Here is a 19,734-nt window from a genome sequence, read left to right on the forward strand (position 1 = left end):
CTCCCTCACATTGTGCGCACTCTTTGCCTGGAAGAGCAAGGGTGCAGATCTTAAACATTGACATACAGCAACATGGCGCTTTGCACAATAGGGGCACTACAACAAAAGGTGGGTGACAGTCAGTGTGTCAGACAGACTCAGCCTATCATGTAGGTGCCATGCTCTGGAGTGCAAATGAGGGTGGGTTCTTTCACACATGCAGCCACCCATGTGGGATCAATCCTCCCCGCCCAGCCTCCCTGTGTTTGACACAGCAGTGGCACCCATGTGCCACTCTGTGTGGGCAAACCCAGGTCAGATGGGGCCCCAAAAAAAGTGCCACTTACCTTTGCCGAGTAAATGAGATCGTTCGTCCTCTTGCGGCACTGGACCCTGTCACGGTGGGTGACCCCACGGCAGCTTACCTCCTCTGCAATCTCCATCCAGGCTTTCTTGGTGAGACAGGAGGGCCTCTTCTTGCCATCGCTGGGGAAAAGGATCTCCCGCCTTGCCCGTGCAGCCTGGAGGAGACTGAGCAGGGAGGCATCACTGAACCGTGGGGCCACCCTTCCTCGCTCCTCTGCCATCGCCTGTGCCTTGCTGGTGTCCTGGGTTCACAGTGTCGTTCAGGAGTTCCTGCACTGGCTTCACAACTCCAGCACAAAGGTTTTTTAATTGGATCTGTCTGAATGCAGCCGGCCCCCTCTGCATCATTGGGGGGCTAATGAGCCGCCGCTTTTGGAATCGCGGCGGCTCCATAATGTGCGGCCCGTGTGTGCGGGTCACCATTTTTTTCACCCACCACCGATTTTAAAATCCAGCCCCTTGCTCCTCGCTGAGGTTGAGGTAGGGAATTGCACCCTGAAGACCCTGGGTTGATTTGATCTCCTGCTTTGTATCCTTCTCCTCACTCCACCTCTGTCTCTGAGCAGCTTGTCCTCCTCTGTATTGAGTTTGCTCATTCACCCTGTCATGCTGCAGGCCAAGGGGTATAGAAACTACAGAACTCTTGACTGGGGGCAAGTGCTCCAAGCAGAACCCATGAAATCAGAACCAAGGCCTTCAGCATGTGTCACACCACTCCAATTGAACTTTAACTTTAAGCAGCAGTACAAACCACTTATCACTTCTACAAATTCAGCCACAACCAGTAGAAATCAATCAGCAACAAACCTGAAAGTGGTTGATGATCTCTTTAAATATTGCTAGTGGGTGGTCTTTCATGCTGCTGACCGCATGTTCAACTGTGTGAGGTTAAGAGAGCTGGAGCATTCAGGTTGGAAATGGCACTGCTGATGTTAAATCAGGGTTGCACACTTATGATGTTATGATCTGTCTACTCTGTGTACTTCCAGCTCCCTACAGCCACACTGATGGCCTCACCAAAATGGCATCCAGTGTGACCAGCATCACAAGTGTGCACTTTCATCATGGACACCATTTTCAATGCGAAACAGCACCCATAGTGCTGAAAATACGGGCACTATGCAGCTTAACTTTGAGCTCACTGTTCAATATGCTGATAGATCTAGTTTGTACTTCCAAACATTTTCTTCTTTTTACCTGTATAGAAAAATCCTCACAGGTGGAATTTTTATTTCCCCAAGTGCACACTCTGCCCATAGGGGCACATCCCAATTTCCTAAATTTAGGTGCAGTCTGGCAAATCTTAGATGTCTTCAAGTATGTGCAGGAATTCTATTACAATCTACAATCTAAATGGTGTCGCTTACCAACAATGGTGGTCCTCCACTTATCCAGTTAGGACTAAACTACCATTAGAGTGTTGCCCTGAGGAGTTATTTGAAGGCTTTTGAGGGAACTCCATCCCTGCTGTTAAGTGCACCCCTCCAGTTCTAATTGATGACCCAGAGTGGCTGGTCAATCGTTAGCATTTGTCTGGAGTTTTCCAGATCTGCTTGGCTCACGTATCAAATTGTGTTGTAATGATACTGTCCCTGAGCTAGTAATCTGGAGGCATGGGTTCAAATACCCCCATAGCAGCTGGTGGAATTTAAATTCAATTAATTAATAAAAATCTGGGAGTGAAAGCTAGTCTCAGTAATGGTGCCATGAAGCTATCATTGATTGTCATAAAAACCCACCTGGTTCACAAATGTCCTTTGGAAATGGAAGTCTGCTGTCCTGGTCTGGCCTACATGTTACTCCAGACCCACAGCAGTGTGGTTGACTCTTAATTGCCTTCTGAAATGGCCTAGCAAGCCACTCAGTTGTCAAGGGCAATTAAGGATGGGCAACAAATGCTGGCCTTGCCAGCAGTGCCCACATCCCATGAAAGAATAAAAACAAAATGAATTTTGTAATTTGTGGATTTGTGCCAAAAGATGGTTATGAAAGTGGCTAGATTATTGCAAAAATCCTACTTGGTCTGGCTTACATATGCCACATCCAGTCCCACACTATGCGGTTGAGTTTAATGTGCCCAGTTCAACTAAGGGCGGGCAATAAGTACTGGCTTGCCAGCATCACCCACATCCCAAGAACAATTTTTCTTTTAATGCTGTCAATGAGAGTTGACTCAGTTCCAATCTACTGTCACAGTGCATGCCAATCTGGGGATAACACAACCCCAAGGAGACCCATCTTACCTCCAGTTAAGGGAGAAGGGTGATCTGGGTAACTGATTGACCAATCTGAGCTGTAAGGAGGTGAGTTGATCTAGCCTAGATTTTCATCACCTGCTCCCACCCCCACCCCCACCACTGTGCTGGCTGACATCATGTAACTTAGCACTGACAGACCAGACCTCAGGCTTTCTTCAGTGCATATAATTCTGCCAACAAGAACCACAAGACCAGTAATTACTAGGAGATTATTTATGACATTATTTGATCAAACACTGACATGTATCACAGTGTAAATTTCAACAGAGTCCTCATTTAGAAAACACGGCCTTTCTAAGTACCAAGTGATTAAAGTCATTTTTCAGATTGTCAGGCAGAAATAATGTTGTAGGCTACAAGTTAACTCCTGAGCCAAATAAAAATGCAGTGTTTGCACTCAGGCTTAAATTGGATGCTAAACCATGAGACTAATGTATTGCAGCTGGTCTTTTCCAGCTCACCAATTTTGTATGTTCATATGTTCACATCAATTGAGGCTGTTCCAGAACTATCAAATCTGTAGCAACAAAACAGTAGATTTTAATTTTTGGGCACCTGACTGGAGGAGCATGCTGACTGACCAACTGTGAAGAGGGGTGTAGAGGCCAGATATATTTTGAGGTCTGGGCCTCATTTAAGATGCAGTTCTCTGGATTCAGGCCACTCTAGTATTGGTCAGTCCAGAGGCCAGCCAGCAATCAGCGGGAGTAAGCCCTCGCGCATCTACGATCACAGATGGTGTCCAAATTACACTTCTGCTCCTCCTGGCCTCACCAAAATAATTGGTAAATAAAACTTACCTAATGGGGCCTCCTCAGCTGTAGGTTAGACACACACTCCATCCAGTTCTATCCTAAAATGGCAATTAGGGTCTAATATATGTCATAGGACCACGATTTGTGCTCCTATTTCTCCTGGCCCCACCTGTTTGTGCCTCTTCTGGACCCAGTTCACCTGGCAGGAAATCCACAACAGCTTGCCCAACTCAGGCCACCGGTTAAAATAGAGGTCGGCACAGTGATGTCAGCAGAGCCCAACCTGCATATTTAAAGAAAGATCCCACCAGTATACAGCAGATATCCTTCCCATCTGAGCCGGTTAAAATGGAAGATTGGAGAAGGAGAATGGACATTGGCAGGCAAATCTCCTGGGTGATTTTAACTGCCTGCCTATCTAGTTTACGCTGTTTAATCATCCCTTAACAAATGCATCCATTATCTTTTTATCATATACATAAAAATGAAAAAACGCAGCCCTCTACTGTTTTAAATTACCAGTTTTATTGTTTGCTTTACAACTTTGGTTCAGAAGCACGATTACACTTCCTCCTCCAATTCCTGCCTTGTTTTCCCCTCGCTTGCATGAGTTCTCACATTTCCAGTACAGTTGAGTCGGTGAGTGAGCCACAACTATTTCTATGACTTTGCAGCCATACTTATTCATTTCAGAGGAAATGCATAAACTATCGAGATAACCAACCATGACCAACCAGAAAGGGACAAGGAGCTGGGCAAAGAGTAGTGCAAGCATTTGACTACTTATAGCCCAGCCACAAGTTGACAGCTTCAATTCCCAGAAGTAATTGTTACTCAGATATACCTGTCTCCACTCAGGATATTATGTCATTTCACGGCCGTACCAATCTATGGAATGCTTTATAATGACACGGCTTTCAAAAGAAAGATGATAAAATCATATCTCTTACAAAAAGTCTGTAAACATTAATATATGTATTTCTATACATTTTTATAAAGATAACCTAGAGATCCAGTAAAATCTGTCTTCAGTACTCATAGGGTTAAACACAAAAGAGTAAAATTAATAAAGACTGGGTAATCGTGATCATGGAACTGAGAATGAACACATTATTGTCTGTACTGCAAGCAGCTGGTGCTCTGCACCTCTAGGTTTTGTGTTTGTTTAATAGCAAGTCAAACCCATCAGACGTGAGGCTCTACTCTCATTGCTTAGGTTTTTCTACATATTAATCAATCCTTTATACTGTGGTTTACCCAAATTTCTCTGCAGCACCTGTGGAAGAGCCTGTCACTCCAGAATTGGCCTTTATAGCCACTCCAGGCGCTGCTTCACAAACCACTGACCACCTCCAGGCGCGTATCCATTGTCTCTCGAGATAAGCAGGCCCAAAAGAAAGAACCCTGAGTTAAACTGCATTGATTCTCAGATTTTAGGTCATTGAGATTTTGTAGATGTATTTTCATGGTATTTCTACTATGTGCATGACATCATGTTAGTTCTGCTTTGTACAAAACACAGATTTTGGAATCACACTCTATGATTCTGCACAGGATCACAAGACTTATCTGACATAATCTCATGAGATTTAGTCTTTTTAAATGATTGTGTTAGACAAATATGTAGTGTTTTAATCGCGTGATGCATCACTATTGTTAATCACTGTAAAATGCCTTTATATTAATGAGGATTTTTCAGCTTATTGAAATGTAGCAATTAATGCAAAATGTTAAAAATACATTGCCTATAAGGCAGGGTGATGATGCAATGGCTTGAAGCATGAATATTCTGTGAGACAGAATAGTACGACATGAGTTCACTCCTGTGATTCCCCCCACAATGAGTCCCCAGTCTCTCAGGAAGCTATTGAATGGAGGCCAGACACATCTCAACATGGAGGAAAAATTGAACATAAGTCACCTTGAGGCGCCCCTTAGTGACCAATTACAGTGCAGCACAAGTCAAGGAAAAATCAGAGGGTGAGTCACCCTGATGTGGTCTCGTACATCCCTCAGGGAGAAGTTACAGAGCATCATACTACAAAGGAGGAGATGACTCACATGCCCCTCAGGGAGAATTATAGAAGGATTCTGAAAGGCTTTGGAGTAGTTCAACTACTTGCTCCCTCATCTGGTGGGTGGTGCAGGTCTGAACTGAAATAGATCGAAGCAGAAAAACGAAGTTAACGTAATAAAGGCATTTAACTGTTAGAACATGAAATTCAAATCTAATGAACATCTCAATATTCTTAAAAAATCAAACCTCACAAATGAAAATCTTTTACAGGAGTACAGTTTTTACAATAATGGGAAGCAAAACGATTTGCGGCAATTGCCACGAATTCCTTCAGGGCTATTTCAAACTAACCATCAGAAACGACTATTTCTCTACTACCTTTATAGACTGCGATAATCATATTTCTTATGAGAAAATCCTGCACATTTTATTATTTGGTTAGTTGCAATATTACGCTTTTGGATAGTGTTTAGTTCAGAGAAAACTATGTATTTAATAGCATGGTGCAAATTTAATTAGCGCATATTAAGAAATAAATGAATGATAAACCAGTTACATAATTGTCTAAATGATAGATAAATTCGTCATAGCTGAAACACATGCTGTGTTCTGCTCAGTTGAGAGGGTTCACATTTAACTGAGTAAACCTTAAGATGACTGAGTGCAATAAAGACTAAATGATATAATCATATTGCTAACAACTAGATAAATTATTTAGCATAAAGAAACAAAAAGGGATCAATTTTTAAAAGGCTGTACTAATGCAAACTATATTTTACATTATTCTTGGAGGTTTACTTTTGTGTTCTGAGTGTTTTGCTTATCTCTGCTCTTTATAAATGTATTTGATTCAGTTCTGAGCTGCAGGAATAGAAATGAAAGAACAGAAATGGTGTTTTCCAATGCAAAATACCTCATTACTATTTTGTAATGTGCTCAGTTAGAGCTTTCTTGGCATTGACATGACCTCCTATTGGGCGAACCATAAATGAAGCACAAAAATTGGAACAAAAGATTTAGTTAAAATGTTTGCAGGGGAGCTGAAGAGTTCAACAACACTGGGCTTTCACTTTTGTGGCCTGAGCTGTAATCCAGCCAAACTGATGGGACATAAATGTCTTATGACTCTGGATGTCGGATGTTGCAATCTATATTTTAATGGCCATGAACCCACAGCAAAAAATTAGCAATAAGTTGCCAGTCTGAGTCAAAAAGGCCAATTGTGGGGAATTAAACGCCACAAAGAGACATTTTATAACTGTTATCTGTCAGCATTTTCCTCACAGCACCAGTTTCCGAAAATTTAAGCCAGAGTGTTCTAAACATTAATAGCAAAGAACAAAAGCAGACTGTAAATCAGAGGAGAAGGATTTCTGTGTCTGGGGGATGGTGGGGGGATGCAGCATACTTACTTCATTGGTATTGTTCTTGAAGTGAGCAGCAACCAGCTTGTTTTTCTTTTGCTATATTTGCAGGTTGGATCCCTGACAGTGGATAATTGCACCAACGATCAGCCAGCACAGTTCTGCTTTGTAAGCACTCCAGGCATAGGCACAGAAAGGTATCAATGAATATTTAGCTTTATGCTGTTCAAAAATTTTTCTTCTGTTCAATCAGCCTTAAGAAAATAATGACATATTATATGATTCAAAGATAATTCTGCAAATTAATACATTCCAGTCTTGTCTCACTCTTAGAACTCTGGATTTGGATAAAAATAATATGGTATTTGGAGGAATCAAATCAATTGACCCAATACTCCTTCGCCCAGATCAAGTAAAAACACATGACTTCATTGGTTGCATTAAGGAATTTAAACTGAACAGTGTTCCTGTTAAATTTGCTGAGGCGCTGTCTTCGAGTAATATCCTTATCAGGTAACATGTTTCACATAATACTGCTGTGTCATTGTATTCACACTATGGAAAAGCAAACTCTTATAAAGCATTTTACCTTATTAGGGATATAACGGATATTTGATGAATTATTTCAAGGAATTTTTTGCCAGTATTTGACATGATAATTTAATGAGGCTTTCAGACATTGTGGTGAACATTTTCAGAAATCAGCATACGTCTTAAACTGTGCATTTGTTATATCATGTACACTACCCTCCTATTTCCAGGGAAGCCAAATGTTGGTATGGAGCATTTAAATATAAATTACTCACTATATGATGGGATGTGGGCCTGCACCAACAATTCTCCTGAGCTCCTGATCTGAATCATACTAGCATAAACAGTTATCAAGTGTAGACCAGGCATCTCCTCAAAGCAAAAGAGAAAAAAAAACTACAGAACTAGTGAGAAAGACCAATAAGATTCGTCTTGGGTGGTTGCACAAAAAGGGCCATGGCAAGTTGGCAGCCTGTTTTACATCTGGCCCGGTATTCTTTTCCATTGATTGCATTGGAAAAGAAAATCCATCGCTGTAAAAATGGGCTGCCGATTCACTAACGTCTGTTTTGTGCACCGTCCAGACCAATTTCACCCACAATATCTTTTGAGCAGTTCTACCTCAATACAGATCTTTCACTTGCTGTCCAGAAGGTAGGATAATCATGTCTCTGAATTGCATAACATTCCTTTGACCTTCTTTTGTTGACGAACAAGAAATAAAGAGGAAATAACACTAAATCTTAAGCCAGGAAACAGCACTGAATACTCGTGATATGGATGTGCTATGAATAGGGACCCAGATGCACATGGGGAAGCAAGTATGCCAAGGTCCACAAGTGAAGGAAAAGCAAACTGAGAATGGCCCTTGAGCTATATTATACATACAGATCCCTGACTTATGAAATTATTACCATATTTAAGGCAGACTCACATCTGAAATGGTTAAGCAGAGACATGGCTCCAAAGATTATATCATTAAGTCCAAGTTGCCAGTCATTCAGCTTTTCTTGTGCCACTGGATGAGTTTTGCCAGTTGCAGATCGTCTTGTGGGGTATGTCCAATTAAATATTCTATGCACACAAGAAAGTGACATCATCTAACTGCTGTCACTTGAATTTGCCTTCAGCTGATTGCTATAGAGCTGCAATGGAAGTTGCCATAGAAATATCCATAGCTCAGCCCATCTCACCTTCCCTGTGAAGGGAATCAAGGGATATGGGGAGCAGGCAGGAAAGTGGAATTGAAGCCCAAGATCAGCCATGATCGTATTGAATGGTGGAGCAGGCTCGATGGGCCATATGGTCACTTCTGCTCCTATTTCTTGTGTTCTTGTGTTCCCTTTCCCTATCTTTCATAGAAACTTAGGAATTGCTAGATGAGAAAAGACCAAGGTCCAGTCAGTTCACCTTCTACCATTCTGGCAATCACATAATGCAATGATAATGGAGTAGAGGACTAATCATAATAATTAGTTTCTATCAATCAGTCCACAACAAACTGAGACATGAAGCGAAGACTAACCCAATGGTGGAAAGCTTTGAAATCCATAGTTCCGAAATCTCTTGTACCTTCTAAGCATGCTCAACTTACATTGTGCCTCAAATTACTCAAATACCATATCCCAAAATATTATGTTCTCTCCTATTTTTAGTTATTTGAAATGTCTTAATTTTAATGGACAGAACACAGTGGAGCCAGCAGCGCACCTCAGATATCACCACACTGTATAGCCTGAAATTGCTGGGATGTCACATTTCAGAATGCCACATTAATGTCACTTGCCGTTATTATTTGATAAGAAATCCAGCAATGTGCAGAGTTAAAAAGATATGACTTCTAATTATCCACAAATTGCTGGACAATTTGTGTCACTCTTCTGTAAGCCTATCAGAACTAATCTTTAATATCCACTTTTTACACCAAGCTTTTGGTCACCCCTCCTAATAGCGCCTTTTTTGGCTTGACATCTTTTTTTCTTACACCACCGTGAAGCGCTTCAGGATTTTTTGGTGTTGTTTTTGTCTCTTTGCACTCTTCCCTTAGAGATTACTGTGAAGTAGTGGAAAGATATGCAGACTGATAAAAAATCTGAAAGGCCACGACATTATCACTCCTTCCATGGCTGCAACTATCTTTATATCAACTAATCTGGTGGTTAGTTCTATATGACGGAAAGATTTTATGGGGTCCCACAACCCATATGATGAGTGAAGGGCCACCCACACCTACCAGATTCAAGAATCCAGCTGGATGTCAATGTAGAATTCACAACTGGTGCTCCGGTCTCCACTTGCTAGGTGTTACGATCAGGTGAGCAGGCTCCCCTCTTACCCTTCCTCTTGTTTGACCACAACAGGTTTTATTCCTTTTTAAACAGTGATTGTGTTTACCACTTTAGTGAGTGTTTTACCTTTTACCTTTGTTGTGATCGCAAAGAACCAATCGGACAGGTTTTCTTGAGTTTGAACAGGAAAGAGGTGAGTTTATTGTACATAAAAAAACTAAACCCGACCTAGATAAAATAATAAAAGTACACTACTCTTTCAGTCACACAAGCACACGAGAATCATAAACACAAATAGAGTACAGAGTGATAAGAAATAGTTTGGTTTGGATTAGAGTCCAGAACAAATAAAAATTAATACACAGTCGGTTGTTGTCTTGCAGCTGAAGTTGTGATCGTGTTGTCTTGCCTTGTGGCTAGCCTACCTGGCTCAGGATTTTCTTGGAGACAGAATTGTAGGTGGCTTTCTTCCCCTGGGGTCTCTCTGTAGCAATCTGTAAACTTTGATAGTCCACAGCCGCAGATGGTTTTTAAACCTGTGATATCATCGGGAGAGAGAGAGAGAGACATACAATCCCACTGGGGTTCTGCCTGGTTAGCAAATGAAGCCTCTGCTTCAAGGTCCCAGTAGCTTGTCTGCTGTGTGTAACAAAACTCCCAGTTTTACACAGCCTGGGGAGACGGTCACATGGTTCTCTCAATCCCCTTTGTTTTTAATGAGGTCCAAAGAATAAAACCGAAAACCTGTCTCAGTGGTATTGTCAGTGTTACCCCCTGGAGGGACATCTCCACTCATGAATGCTTCAAGATGGCTTTAAATGTTCTGTTAATGGGGGTGATCTGGATAATCTACTCAGTTAGCCAAAGCATTGTTCTGGCTGGGATTCCTGTTAGACATGCATCTCCAATTCTATGTTCTGGAACGTGAGGTATTTCAGATGCAAATTCCAGATGTGTCCCCTGGTGTCCATTTGGTTGCCAGCTTTTTAAAAGTTAATTATAGAATCCCAGCTCCTTTTTTTCATTAAAAGTCTGATGTATGTTTCCAATTGATGAATTAAAAAATCCTCATTTGGCACAGCACATTTTTATAGGATCATAGGAAATAGGAGCAGGATTAGGCCATATGGCCCTTCGAGCCTGCTCCACCATTCAAACAGATCATGGCTGATCATCTACCTCTATGCCATTTTTTCCTACTATCCCCATATCCCTTGATGTCATTAATATCCAGAAATCTATCGATTTCTGTCTTGAACATGCTCAATGATTGAACTTCCACTGCCCTCTGGGGTAGAGAATTCCACAGATTCACGACCCTCTGAGTAAAGAAATTACACCTCATCTCAGTCTTAAATGGCCTGCTCCTTATTCTGAGACTGTGTCCCCTGGTTCTAGACTCACAAGCCAAAGGAAACATCTTATTCACATCTATCCTGTCACGCCCTGTAAGAATTTTGTACATTTCAATGAGATCACCTCTCATGCTTCAAAACTCTAGAGAATACAGGCTCACTTTCCTCAATCTCTCCTCATAAGATAATCCCGCCTTCCCAGGGATTCGTCTGGTGAACCTCTGTTGCACTCCCTCTATGGCAAGTATATCCTTCCTTAGATAAGGAGACCAAAATCGTACACAATATTCCAGGTGCGGTGTCTCCAAGGTTTTATACATTTGCAGCAAGACTTCCTTACTCCTGTACTCAAAACCCCTTGCGATGAAGGCCAACATTCTATTTGCCTTCCTAATTGCTTGCTGCATCTACATACTAGCTTTTAGTGACTCATGAACAAGGACACCCAAGTCTCTTTGGACATCAACACTTCCCAACCACTCACCATTTAAGAAATACTCTGCTTTTCTGTTTTTTCTATCAAAGTGGATTACTTCACATTTATTCACCTTATATTCCATCTGCCATGTTCTTGCCCATTCACCTAGCCTGTCCAAATCCCCTGGAGGCCTCCTTACATCCTCCTCACAGCTTACATTCCCACCTAGTTTTGTGTCATCAGCAAATTTGGAAATATTACATTTGGTCCCTACATCCAAATTATTTATAGAGATTGTGAACAGCTACGGCCCAAGCACTGATCCTTGCGGAATCCCACTAGTAACAGCCTGCCATCCATTTATTCCTACTCTCTGCTTTCTGTCTGTCAATCAATTCTTAATCGATTGCAGTATATTACCCCCAATCCCATGTGCTCTAATTTTGATAACTAACCTCCTGTGTGGGACCTTATCAAAGCCTTCTGAAAATCCAAATACACCACATCCACTGGTTCTCCTTTATGCTATAAGTAGCATCCTCAAAAAATTCCAACAGGTTTGTCAAACATGATTTCCCTCTCCATGTTGCCAATCATATTATTTTCCAAGTGTCCAGTAATCTCATCCTCTATAATAAATTCTAATATTTTCCCTACTACTGGTGTCAAACAATCAGGTCTGTAGTTCTCCGTTTTCTCTCTCGTCCCTTTCTTAAATAGTGGGGTTACATTTGCTGCTTTTCAGTCTGCAGGAACCCTTCCAGAATCTATAGAATTTTAAAAGATAACCACTAATGCATCCACTAACTCTATAACCACCTCCTTCAATACTCTGGGATATAGCTCATCATGTCCAATTAATCCAATTAATTTTTCAAGTACTACCTCTTCATTGATACTAATTTCTTTCAGTTCGTCATTTCTACAAGTCCCTTGGTTCCCTAGTATTTCTGGGAGATTTTCTGTGTCTTCCTCCGCGAAGACAGACACAAAGTAATTGTTTAGCCTCTCTGACATTTCCTCATTCTCCACCACAAACTCTCCTGTCTCCGCCTGCAATGGGCCCACATTCGTCCTTGCTAATCTTTTCCTTTTCACATACCTAAAGAAGCTTTTACAGTTAACCTTTATGTTCATAGCTAGCTTGCATTCATAATCTCTTTTCTCTTTCTTTATCAGTTTCTTGGTCCTCCTTTGTTAGACTCCAAGTTTCTCCTAATCCTCAGGCTTACCACTTTTTCTGACAACCTTATAAGCCACTTCCTTTGACCTATTTGCAATCTTTAACTTCTTTTGTTGGTCGTGGTTGATTCACCTTTCCTGTTGGGTTTTTGTGTCTTAGAGGAATGTATATTTGTTGTAAACTGTGTAAAACTTCTTTAAACACTAGCCATTGCTTGTCTATCATCAAATCTTTTAATTTATTTTTCCAATCCACCATAGCCAACTTTTCCCTCATATCGTTATAGTTTCCTTTGTTCAGATTTAAGACCCTAGTTTCAGAATGAACTGTATCTCTTTCAAACTTAATGTAAAATTCTGTCATATTGTGGTCACTATTTCTTAATGGCTCCTTTACAGCATAGTTATTAATTAGCCCTTTCTCATTACATAACACGAAATCTAAAATAGCCAGATCCCGAGTTGAACTAGGAATATCGGGAGAAGGCCGTTCTGACTCAGAGGCAGGTGTGCTAACATTCCACCATAGGCTTGTTCTTTTTATGTTAAAGATGCTATATAAATGCAAGTTATTATAAGTTGTACCAGCAATGCAATGGCACAGATATGCATGTAGGCTTGAATGATTGTTATGCAAGAGCAGCCCCAAACACTTTATATTTTACATGGTACTACATGGAAGAAGGCATGCCAGGGTGATTTTCAGCCAGCAAAGCCACTCCTGCCAAGAAGTTATAACCAGATTTACAGGCAGTTTCACACTTACATGACAATAATTGTCAGATGCAGAGCTCTGCCTTCTACTGTCAGGAGAGCTGCTGCTAGCAGGCATTATCAGGCTGGCACAGCCATTGATATGATTTGCCAACTGAGGCTTCCAGCCTACACATGGGACTTCCTTTGTCTTTATTTGTATCTGTCAATCCTCTGCTCCTTCAACCTTGGCAAAGGCTGTTAATGGTTTGAGATGCCCTTTGATCTATTTTAATGCTTTCAGAAGCTTTGATCCCCTCCACCCCCCTATTGTGACACTGCCTTATAATTGTCCCCATCCCTGTAAATTTAATTTACATGCAATTATCCACTCTGACCTTTAGTTGCTCCTTACACTTGCTCTTGGATCTATGAATAATGATGCAATGAGTTGACCCAGAAAATCTGAGTATTTTACAATTCTGGTGGGATTGCACCAGTTCTTAATCTCTCACACATAATTTGCACCAGTTGAGGAAACGTGGTCCCAAAGTGTATTAAAGTACAACATTATGACGACATACCCAGCACTCCACAGGAGCAATGATGAAAAATCATTTTGAAACCTCATCTCCAGGTATGGGCCCACCAGTTGACACTTCTTCCAAGCAGCTGCTCAGATCTATTGCTTTTCCTTCCTTTTTTTGGGATAATCTCTCTGGGTCTTGCATACAAAGCTCACTCCTCCCTTTTTGATTTGTTTCTATCAATAGCCTCTCTGTCCTTCCTCAGGCATTGAATTTCTTCTCAATCTGCATATCTCACTATCTGTACAATAATCTTCTTGTCTGCTTTTACTCAGCCAAAAATTACCAGAACTGTCTTTTTGATCCTCCCTCATACTGTCTGAAGACAAAGTGCCCTTGTCTTTAACATCGATATGATGTTGGGATCATGTCCAGGCTAGTTCAAGTCTGTGTGTGCCACTGAAGCCCAGATTTTAACAATTAATGTTTAAGGTCTTTATACCTCTCCTTCCCTGCTCAAAGTGTCATCCCACTCTACTCATTCATCTCTGAACCATGTAAACACATTAGGTGCAAAATTCCCATGGCATCATTGTACCGCTGGAAGTGTAGTGGGGCCTAGATCAGAACAAAAAGATGCTGCAGATTGATTACTGCTGTATTGTGCATTGTTGGGTCCTTCATTAGACAAAAAGGGTGGGTATTCGTTCATGAAAACTGACTTTGAAGTCAGTTTTTTTCCCTCTTGAAAGGGCAGAATGTAAATATTAACATGGCCTATCCCAAATGCAACAGACCTATATCTTCGCAGTGCTGAAAAAGATTAATTAAAACCTGGCTTTATCATTTTTAATCCCCAATATATCAAATTTTAATTTCTAACTTTCAACTCCGTGCTCAGAGTGCAAAGCCTATTTCCAAAGCACATCAGCCCCCAACCTTAATAAACAAAACAAATATTTTGAAGTGATGTAGAAATGCTAGAGTTTAAACAATGAAACTGTCCCTATTACCGGCGAAATGATCTATTACCTTCTTGCCAGCCCTCAGGCAAAAAGAAAAGATTTGTTGCTAATTGAAAAAACAGTACTTGTTCACCGATAGCTAACTAATTATAGATTGATAAAAGGCTGTGCATTTCTGTTCCATTCATGATGCTATGAATATAAACTGAAAAATGCTGCTTTGTCACAAAGGAACTGCTCCATATTCCATCAGGCTGGATTTATTAATGAGTCATGTGCCTCAAGTGAGTAAAAGATGCATCAATCAATTTTTTTAAACATTGTAATCTTTATTTTGCTTATGTACTTTTTGCATTCGTTGGGTGTTTTGTGTTACTTGCTGTTTTGTACATCCGACATATGAAACGAGGTGTGATAAATTAATTGTCAGAGTGCGAGTGGATGATCTCGCTCGATTATAGCATGCATGAGCTGCATAACTTCTGAGATATTTCTCCATGACTTTTAAGGATGGAATAGGAAAATACTATCATTACTGCTTTACTCAAAATAGGATTGATAGTAAATTTAGACATAAAACCTCACCTTACAAATGCATGATATAATCCTGAACATTGTGGTGGTTTTATAAAGTTAAACTATGTCCCCTTTTGAAATCTAGGACTGGATTCACCTCCATGATCCTACCTGAAATGGGCAGGGAGTGGGGGGGATAGTGGTTGGGGGTATGGTAGCCGTGTACAATGAGGCAAAATCATGCAGTGAGGCCTACATTTCCCCCCATCCCCACTGGGACTGTGACTGGCCATCCTTATCCCACCAACCACATGCAAATGCTACTGGGAGTTTGTGGCCTGGGGTCCTGCCTATTTCATTCTTATCCAGACTAGTTTCACTTTCAGGGACCACCATCTAAAAGATGGCAGTAGGCCTGAGGTACCAGCAATAGGGGGGCTATTGTAATAGAATGGAGGGAGATAGCTATGGAAAGGCCTACTCTTCATCCATGTAGACCTCATTCGCTCATCAGTAGGTCTCAGTTTCTGCCGAGGTCTAAAAGGCTGCACCTTCCTTGATCTTCTGTATTCTTCTGCCCATTAAATGCTTGGCCACCTCGCCCACTTCAGCACTGCCAAGATTTTATGGATAGACTCCCTCTTGGTGGTGGGAATTCCATCTGGATCCCGCCATGCATATTCTGTGACCTCTGACCTAGGGAGATCTGTCAGGTTTGGGGTGCAATCAAAGGGGTGAGCAGAAGTCCTGCCCTGCTGCTACTGCACTCCAAAGAGAAGAATCGACCCTGGCCACCCCCTTTGTAGCCACTTCCTGGGCATGTCACACTCCCTCCCGCGTGACTACATGCAAGCCCCAATGATGGGATGGGTATGGAGGACTCACCTTGGCGGAGCAAAGGAGGTCATTGACCCTTTTGTGGAACTGGACCCAATTTCGGAGGGTGACACCACAGCTGCTAACCTCCTCTACAACCCCCATCCAGGCTTGCTTGGTCAGACAGGAGGGTCTCTTCCTGCCATCCCTTGGGAAGAGGAGCTCTCTCCTTTCCCTTACAGCCTGGAGGAGAATCTGCAGGGAGTCGTGGCTGAACCATGGAGCCACCCGGTGTCTTCTGCCTGAAATGGCCCCTTTTGGCTCCCCATCAGCTCTTGGTCTTATGAGGACTTGGTCAACAGCACAGCAGCACAGGGTCTACAGTCAACGGCACAGCAGCACAGGGTCTACAATCAGCAGCACAAAGGCAAACCAGCATCAAACTCACCGAATGATGCAGCTATCCAAGCAGGGCTGGCAGCACTTTAAATATGGCGCAGCATCTGCGTTCATCTCCGCTGACGATGCCATCGGTGTCTCGTTACCCACCCCTGTCCTCCAGTGAGACAGACTCCGCACCTCATGCATTCAAATTGGCTGGCTGCCGCATGATCAGTCAGCTGTCTGCCAATGTGATGCACAATGATGCCACCCACATCTGATACCACTCCTAGCACCTGCGATGGCGTAATAAATGCAGCCCATGTGGTCATCAGGGCTCCTGTCCACAAGGCTTTATGAACCACAAGAGGTTTCACTTCCCTAATATCCTGCAGTGATTCATGGGTCTTGGCCACTTTCCAGGAAGCTCCCATGATACTGACCTCCTGCAGCAGCTCAGCAATCAAAAAAAGCCTGGAAGCAGGACTGAAATAGTGCAAATGATTAAAGCGCTGTGTTGAGAGATAAATGTTGGCCAGGGCACCAGAAAAATACCACTGCTTTTCTTCAAATAGTGGTGTGCAATCTTTTACATCCACCTGAGAGTTTAGCATTTCATCGAAAAGATGGCACATCAACACACAGAGGTCTCAACCAAGATTATGTGCTTTTGTCTTTGGATTGGGCCTTGAACCCAGAATCTTCTGACTTGTAGTCAAGAATGCTGTTATTCAGCCATGGCTGACATGTTGATGTTGGTCCTTTAGGGAATTTCACATTGGCAAAAGAAGGAATAAGAACAGGAAGCAGGAGTTGCAGCAGGATGAATGTGAGAAAAAGAGCTACAACCAGATAGCGAGCAAATAGAGGGAATCATGCTTGCAGGAATCCTTACAGACTATATGGGCCAAGCACATACCTGTAGTTCTCTGAGCAGTGCATAAGAAAGCTGTAAGTTTCTAGAGAAGCTGTCACAGAGTTGCATCAATTCCAGCAACCAACTCACTTTATTGCTACAAAATTGGGCTCCATAGCGGCAGTAGTTTTGCTGCTAACGGTGCCAGTTTAGGAGAAAAATGGCATCCGTGCCACTCCTAACCAATTCCAGCATGGGTCGTGCCAAATGCCATGTTGTTGAAAGCATTAGCGTGGGTGTTAAGTGCACGTGCTGGAAGTGTGCAGAATGAGCAGATCATAACATCAGTCAGCGTGTAATGCTGTACTTATGCTTGACTTGCCATTTTAACCCTCACCACTCTAGATATTGCCCTCTCTTAAATACACACAGCTGAATATGCGTTGAACAGCACAAGGGACTCCCCTCCCCACCAGTGCTATTAAATGGCATTATCCTCCATCTTGCAGGTTAGTTGTGCTTTACTTTACACAGGCTCTTGCTGAGTTTGTGGAAGCACTGGGTGTTTGAAAGAGTTCAGAAAAGTTGGTAAAGTCTGCAGGGATCAGTGTTCGCCTTTGGGGAAAGCAGTGGTTGCTACTGCAAGGGTGTAGTGTACACCATTTGCTCCTAGTCATGGGGGCTATAGTCACAGTCCCCTTTGGTCTGCAACATCAGAGGGACATGGAGCAGAGGCACCAAAGAAGACAAGCTGCTCACAGAGGGAGAAGGACGAAGGGTCTCAGCAGGAGGCCATACTCACCTAGGGCCTTCCAAGAGCACTTATCCTAGCTCCTCACCCAGGAGCAGTGTGTTCAGCAGCTGTGATTCACCAAGGAGGTAGTCACAGTACTGTGCCACCTTTTAGAACCAGACCTGCAGCCTCAGAGCAGAGTAAGGATGGTGCGACCAGTGGCTGTGAAAGTGACCATGGCCCTGAATATTTTCACCAGTGGATCCTTCCTGGCTGAAACAGGTGACATAGCAAACATTTTTCAGTTCACTGTCCACGGCGGCATCCAGTAGGCGACAGAGGCTCTGTTCACCAGCAGAGGAGACTTCATTGTCTTCTCAACAACATCAAGAACAACAATTTACATTTATATAGCACCTTTAATGTAATAAAATGCCCCAAAGTGCTTTACAAGCATTATCCATCAGGGAGAAGCAGGAGGAGCAGGCTTATGGCCTTGGCAGGATACTGGGAGCCATAAACAGCACACACATGGCTTTGTGTGCATCACATCTCAATGGTGTGATGTACTGAAACCACAAAGACTACCACTTATACAATGTGTAGTTGGTGTACAACCATGGCCAGCAGATCATGCTGCTAAATGCCAGCCAGCATGGCAGCAATCCTGATTTGCTGATGGAAGGCTGCTGACTTTCAGTGGGGCAGACTGCAGATGGCCTTACAGGATGCCCTTGAGAAGCTCTGGGCCTTGAGGGCCAGGCTTTGGAATGTGCCACCTCAGCATGGGTGGCAGCAGTCTGGGCTGGGTGACCAGCAACAGCAAGGGAACTGGCAGAGTGGCAGGGGTGGGAGCATGGATGCTGTCAACCTGGGAAAAGGCAAGAGGTTCACACTCCATGGAACCACTGCAATTCCCTCGGGGCAGCACCTCAGCAATCCTAGTCATCTGCTGGTGCACAGACTGCTGAACTGCTGTGAGACCCTGCAAGCCCCTTTGAGCATTTCTATCCAGAGTCACAATGGCAGCATGTCTGAGCTTGCATGACAAAAAGCTGAGACTTCATGACCTCAGACTAAGCTTCCGCCACATCACTCAGACGTTGGGCGGCTTCTGCCTGTGCTACAATTGAGACATCGGCCACCAGACGCTGCATCACACAGGGTCCACAAGTGCTGTCATGGAGTCGGCCACCACTTACACACTGGGAAGGCTGGGCTCCAAGCTTTGTGTGAAGCCCTGTGCCAAGTTGGAGCGAGACTCCTCCATGCTCCTTGACAAGTAGAACAGGCTCTCTGGCAGACCTGCCAATGCACCAAGCGTTCCTATGTGTATGCCCATCAGCCTTTTTCTTTACACCACCCCCTTTGAAATCCTCATTTGTGTCATCTGCAGCAGAACCTGTGCATGACTTCACACTCTGGGGAGATGGCACCTGAGCTACCCTTTTCTCAGGCCTGGCTGCAGGCCACTCATGCCCAGTGACTCACCGCGTACAGATCCTGCTCCTTTGTTACCCTGTAAGGTTTGTGGAATGCCAGCAACTGATCCGGTGACTGCGAGGGTCTAATTGAGTGATGGTGTTTATTCCTCATCAGTCTGTCCTCCCACAAGGCCTTCAGTTTCCCAAACCACTGTCTGGCCAGGCAGCAGTTCCTGGGTATCTGAAAGATAAAGGCGCAAGGGCAGATTTGGGGTGAGGGAAAAGGAGCGGGGAGGAAACAACGTGCATG

The 19,734-nt window shown here is 43.0% G+C and overlaps 1 protein-coding gene across 1 annotated transcript in view; it reads left to right on the plus strand.

Annotated features, from left to right (window-relative positions):
• The window catches only part of LOC137371571 (protocadherin Fat 4-like), a 113,166-nt gene that overhangs the window by 61,207 nt on the left and 32,225 nt on the right, over positions 1 to 19,734 (plus strand). The window contains exons 20-25 of the mRNA XM_068034410.1: positions 294 to 435; positions 1,335 to 1,394; positions 3,263 to 3,388; positions 6,411 to 6,508; positions 6,851 to 6,936; positions 7,073 to 7,252. Coding sequence (XP_067890511.1) covers positions 294 to 435; positions 1,335 to 1,394; positions 3,263 to 3,388; positions 6,411 to 6,508; positions 6,851 to 6,936; positions 7,073 to 7,252 — 692 coding nt within the window. The remainder of the gene's footprint in view (positions 1 to 293; positions 436 to 1,334; positions 1,395 to 3,262; positions 3,389 to 6,410; positions 6,509 to 6,850; positions 6,937 to 7,072; positions 7,253 to 19,734) is intronic.

This window comes from Heterodontus francisci, chromosome 6, assembly GCF_036365525.1.
Source record: "Heterodontus francisci isolate sHetFra1 chromosome 6, sHetFra1.hap1, whole genome shotgun sequence".
NCBI classification, from domain to species: Eukaryota; Metazoa; Chordata; class Chondrichthyes; order Heterodontiformes; family Heterodontidae; genus Heterodontus; species Heterodontus francisci.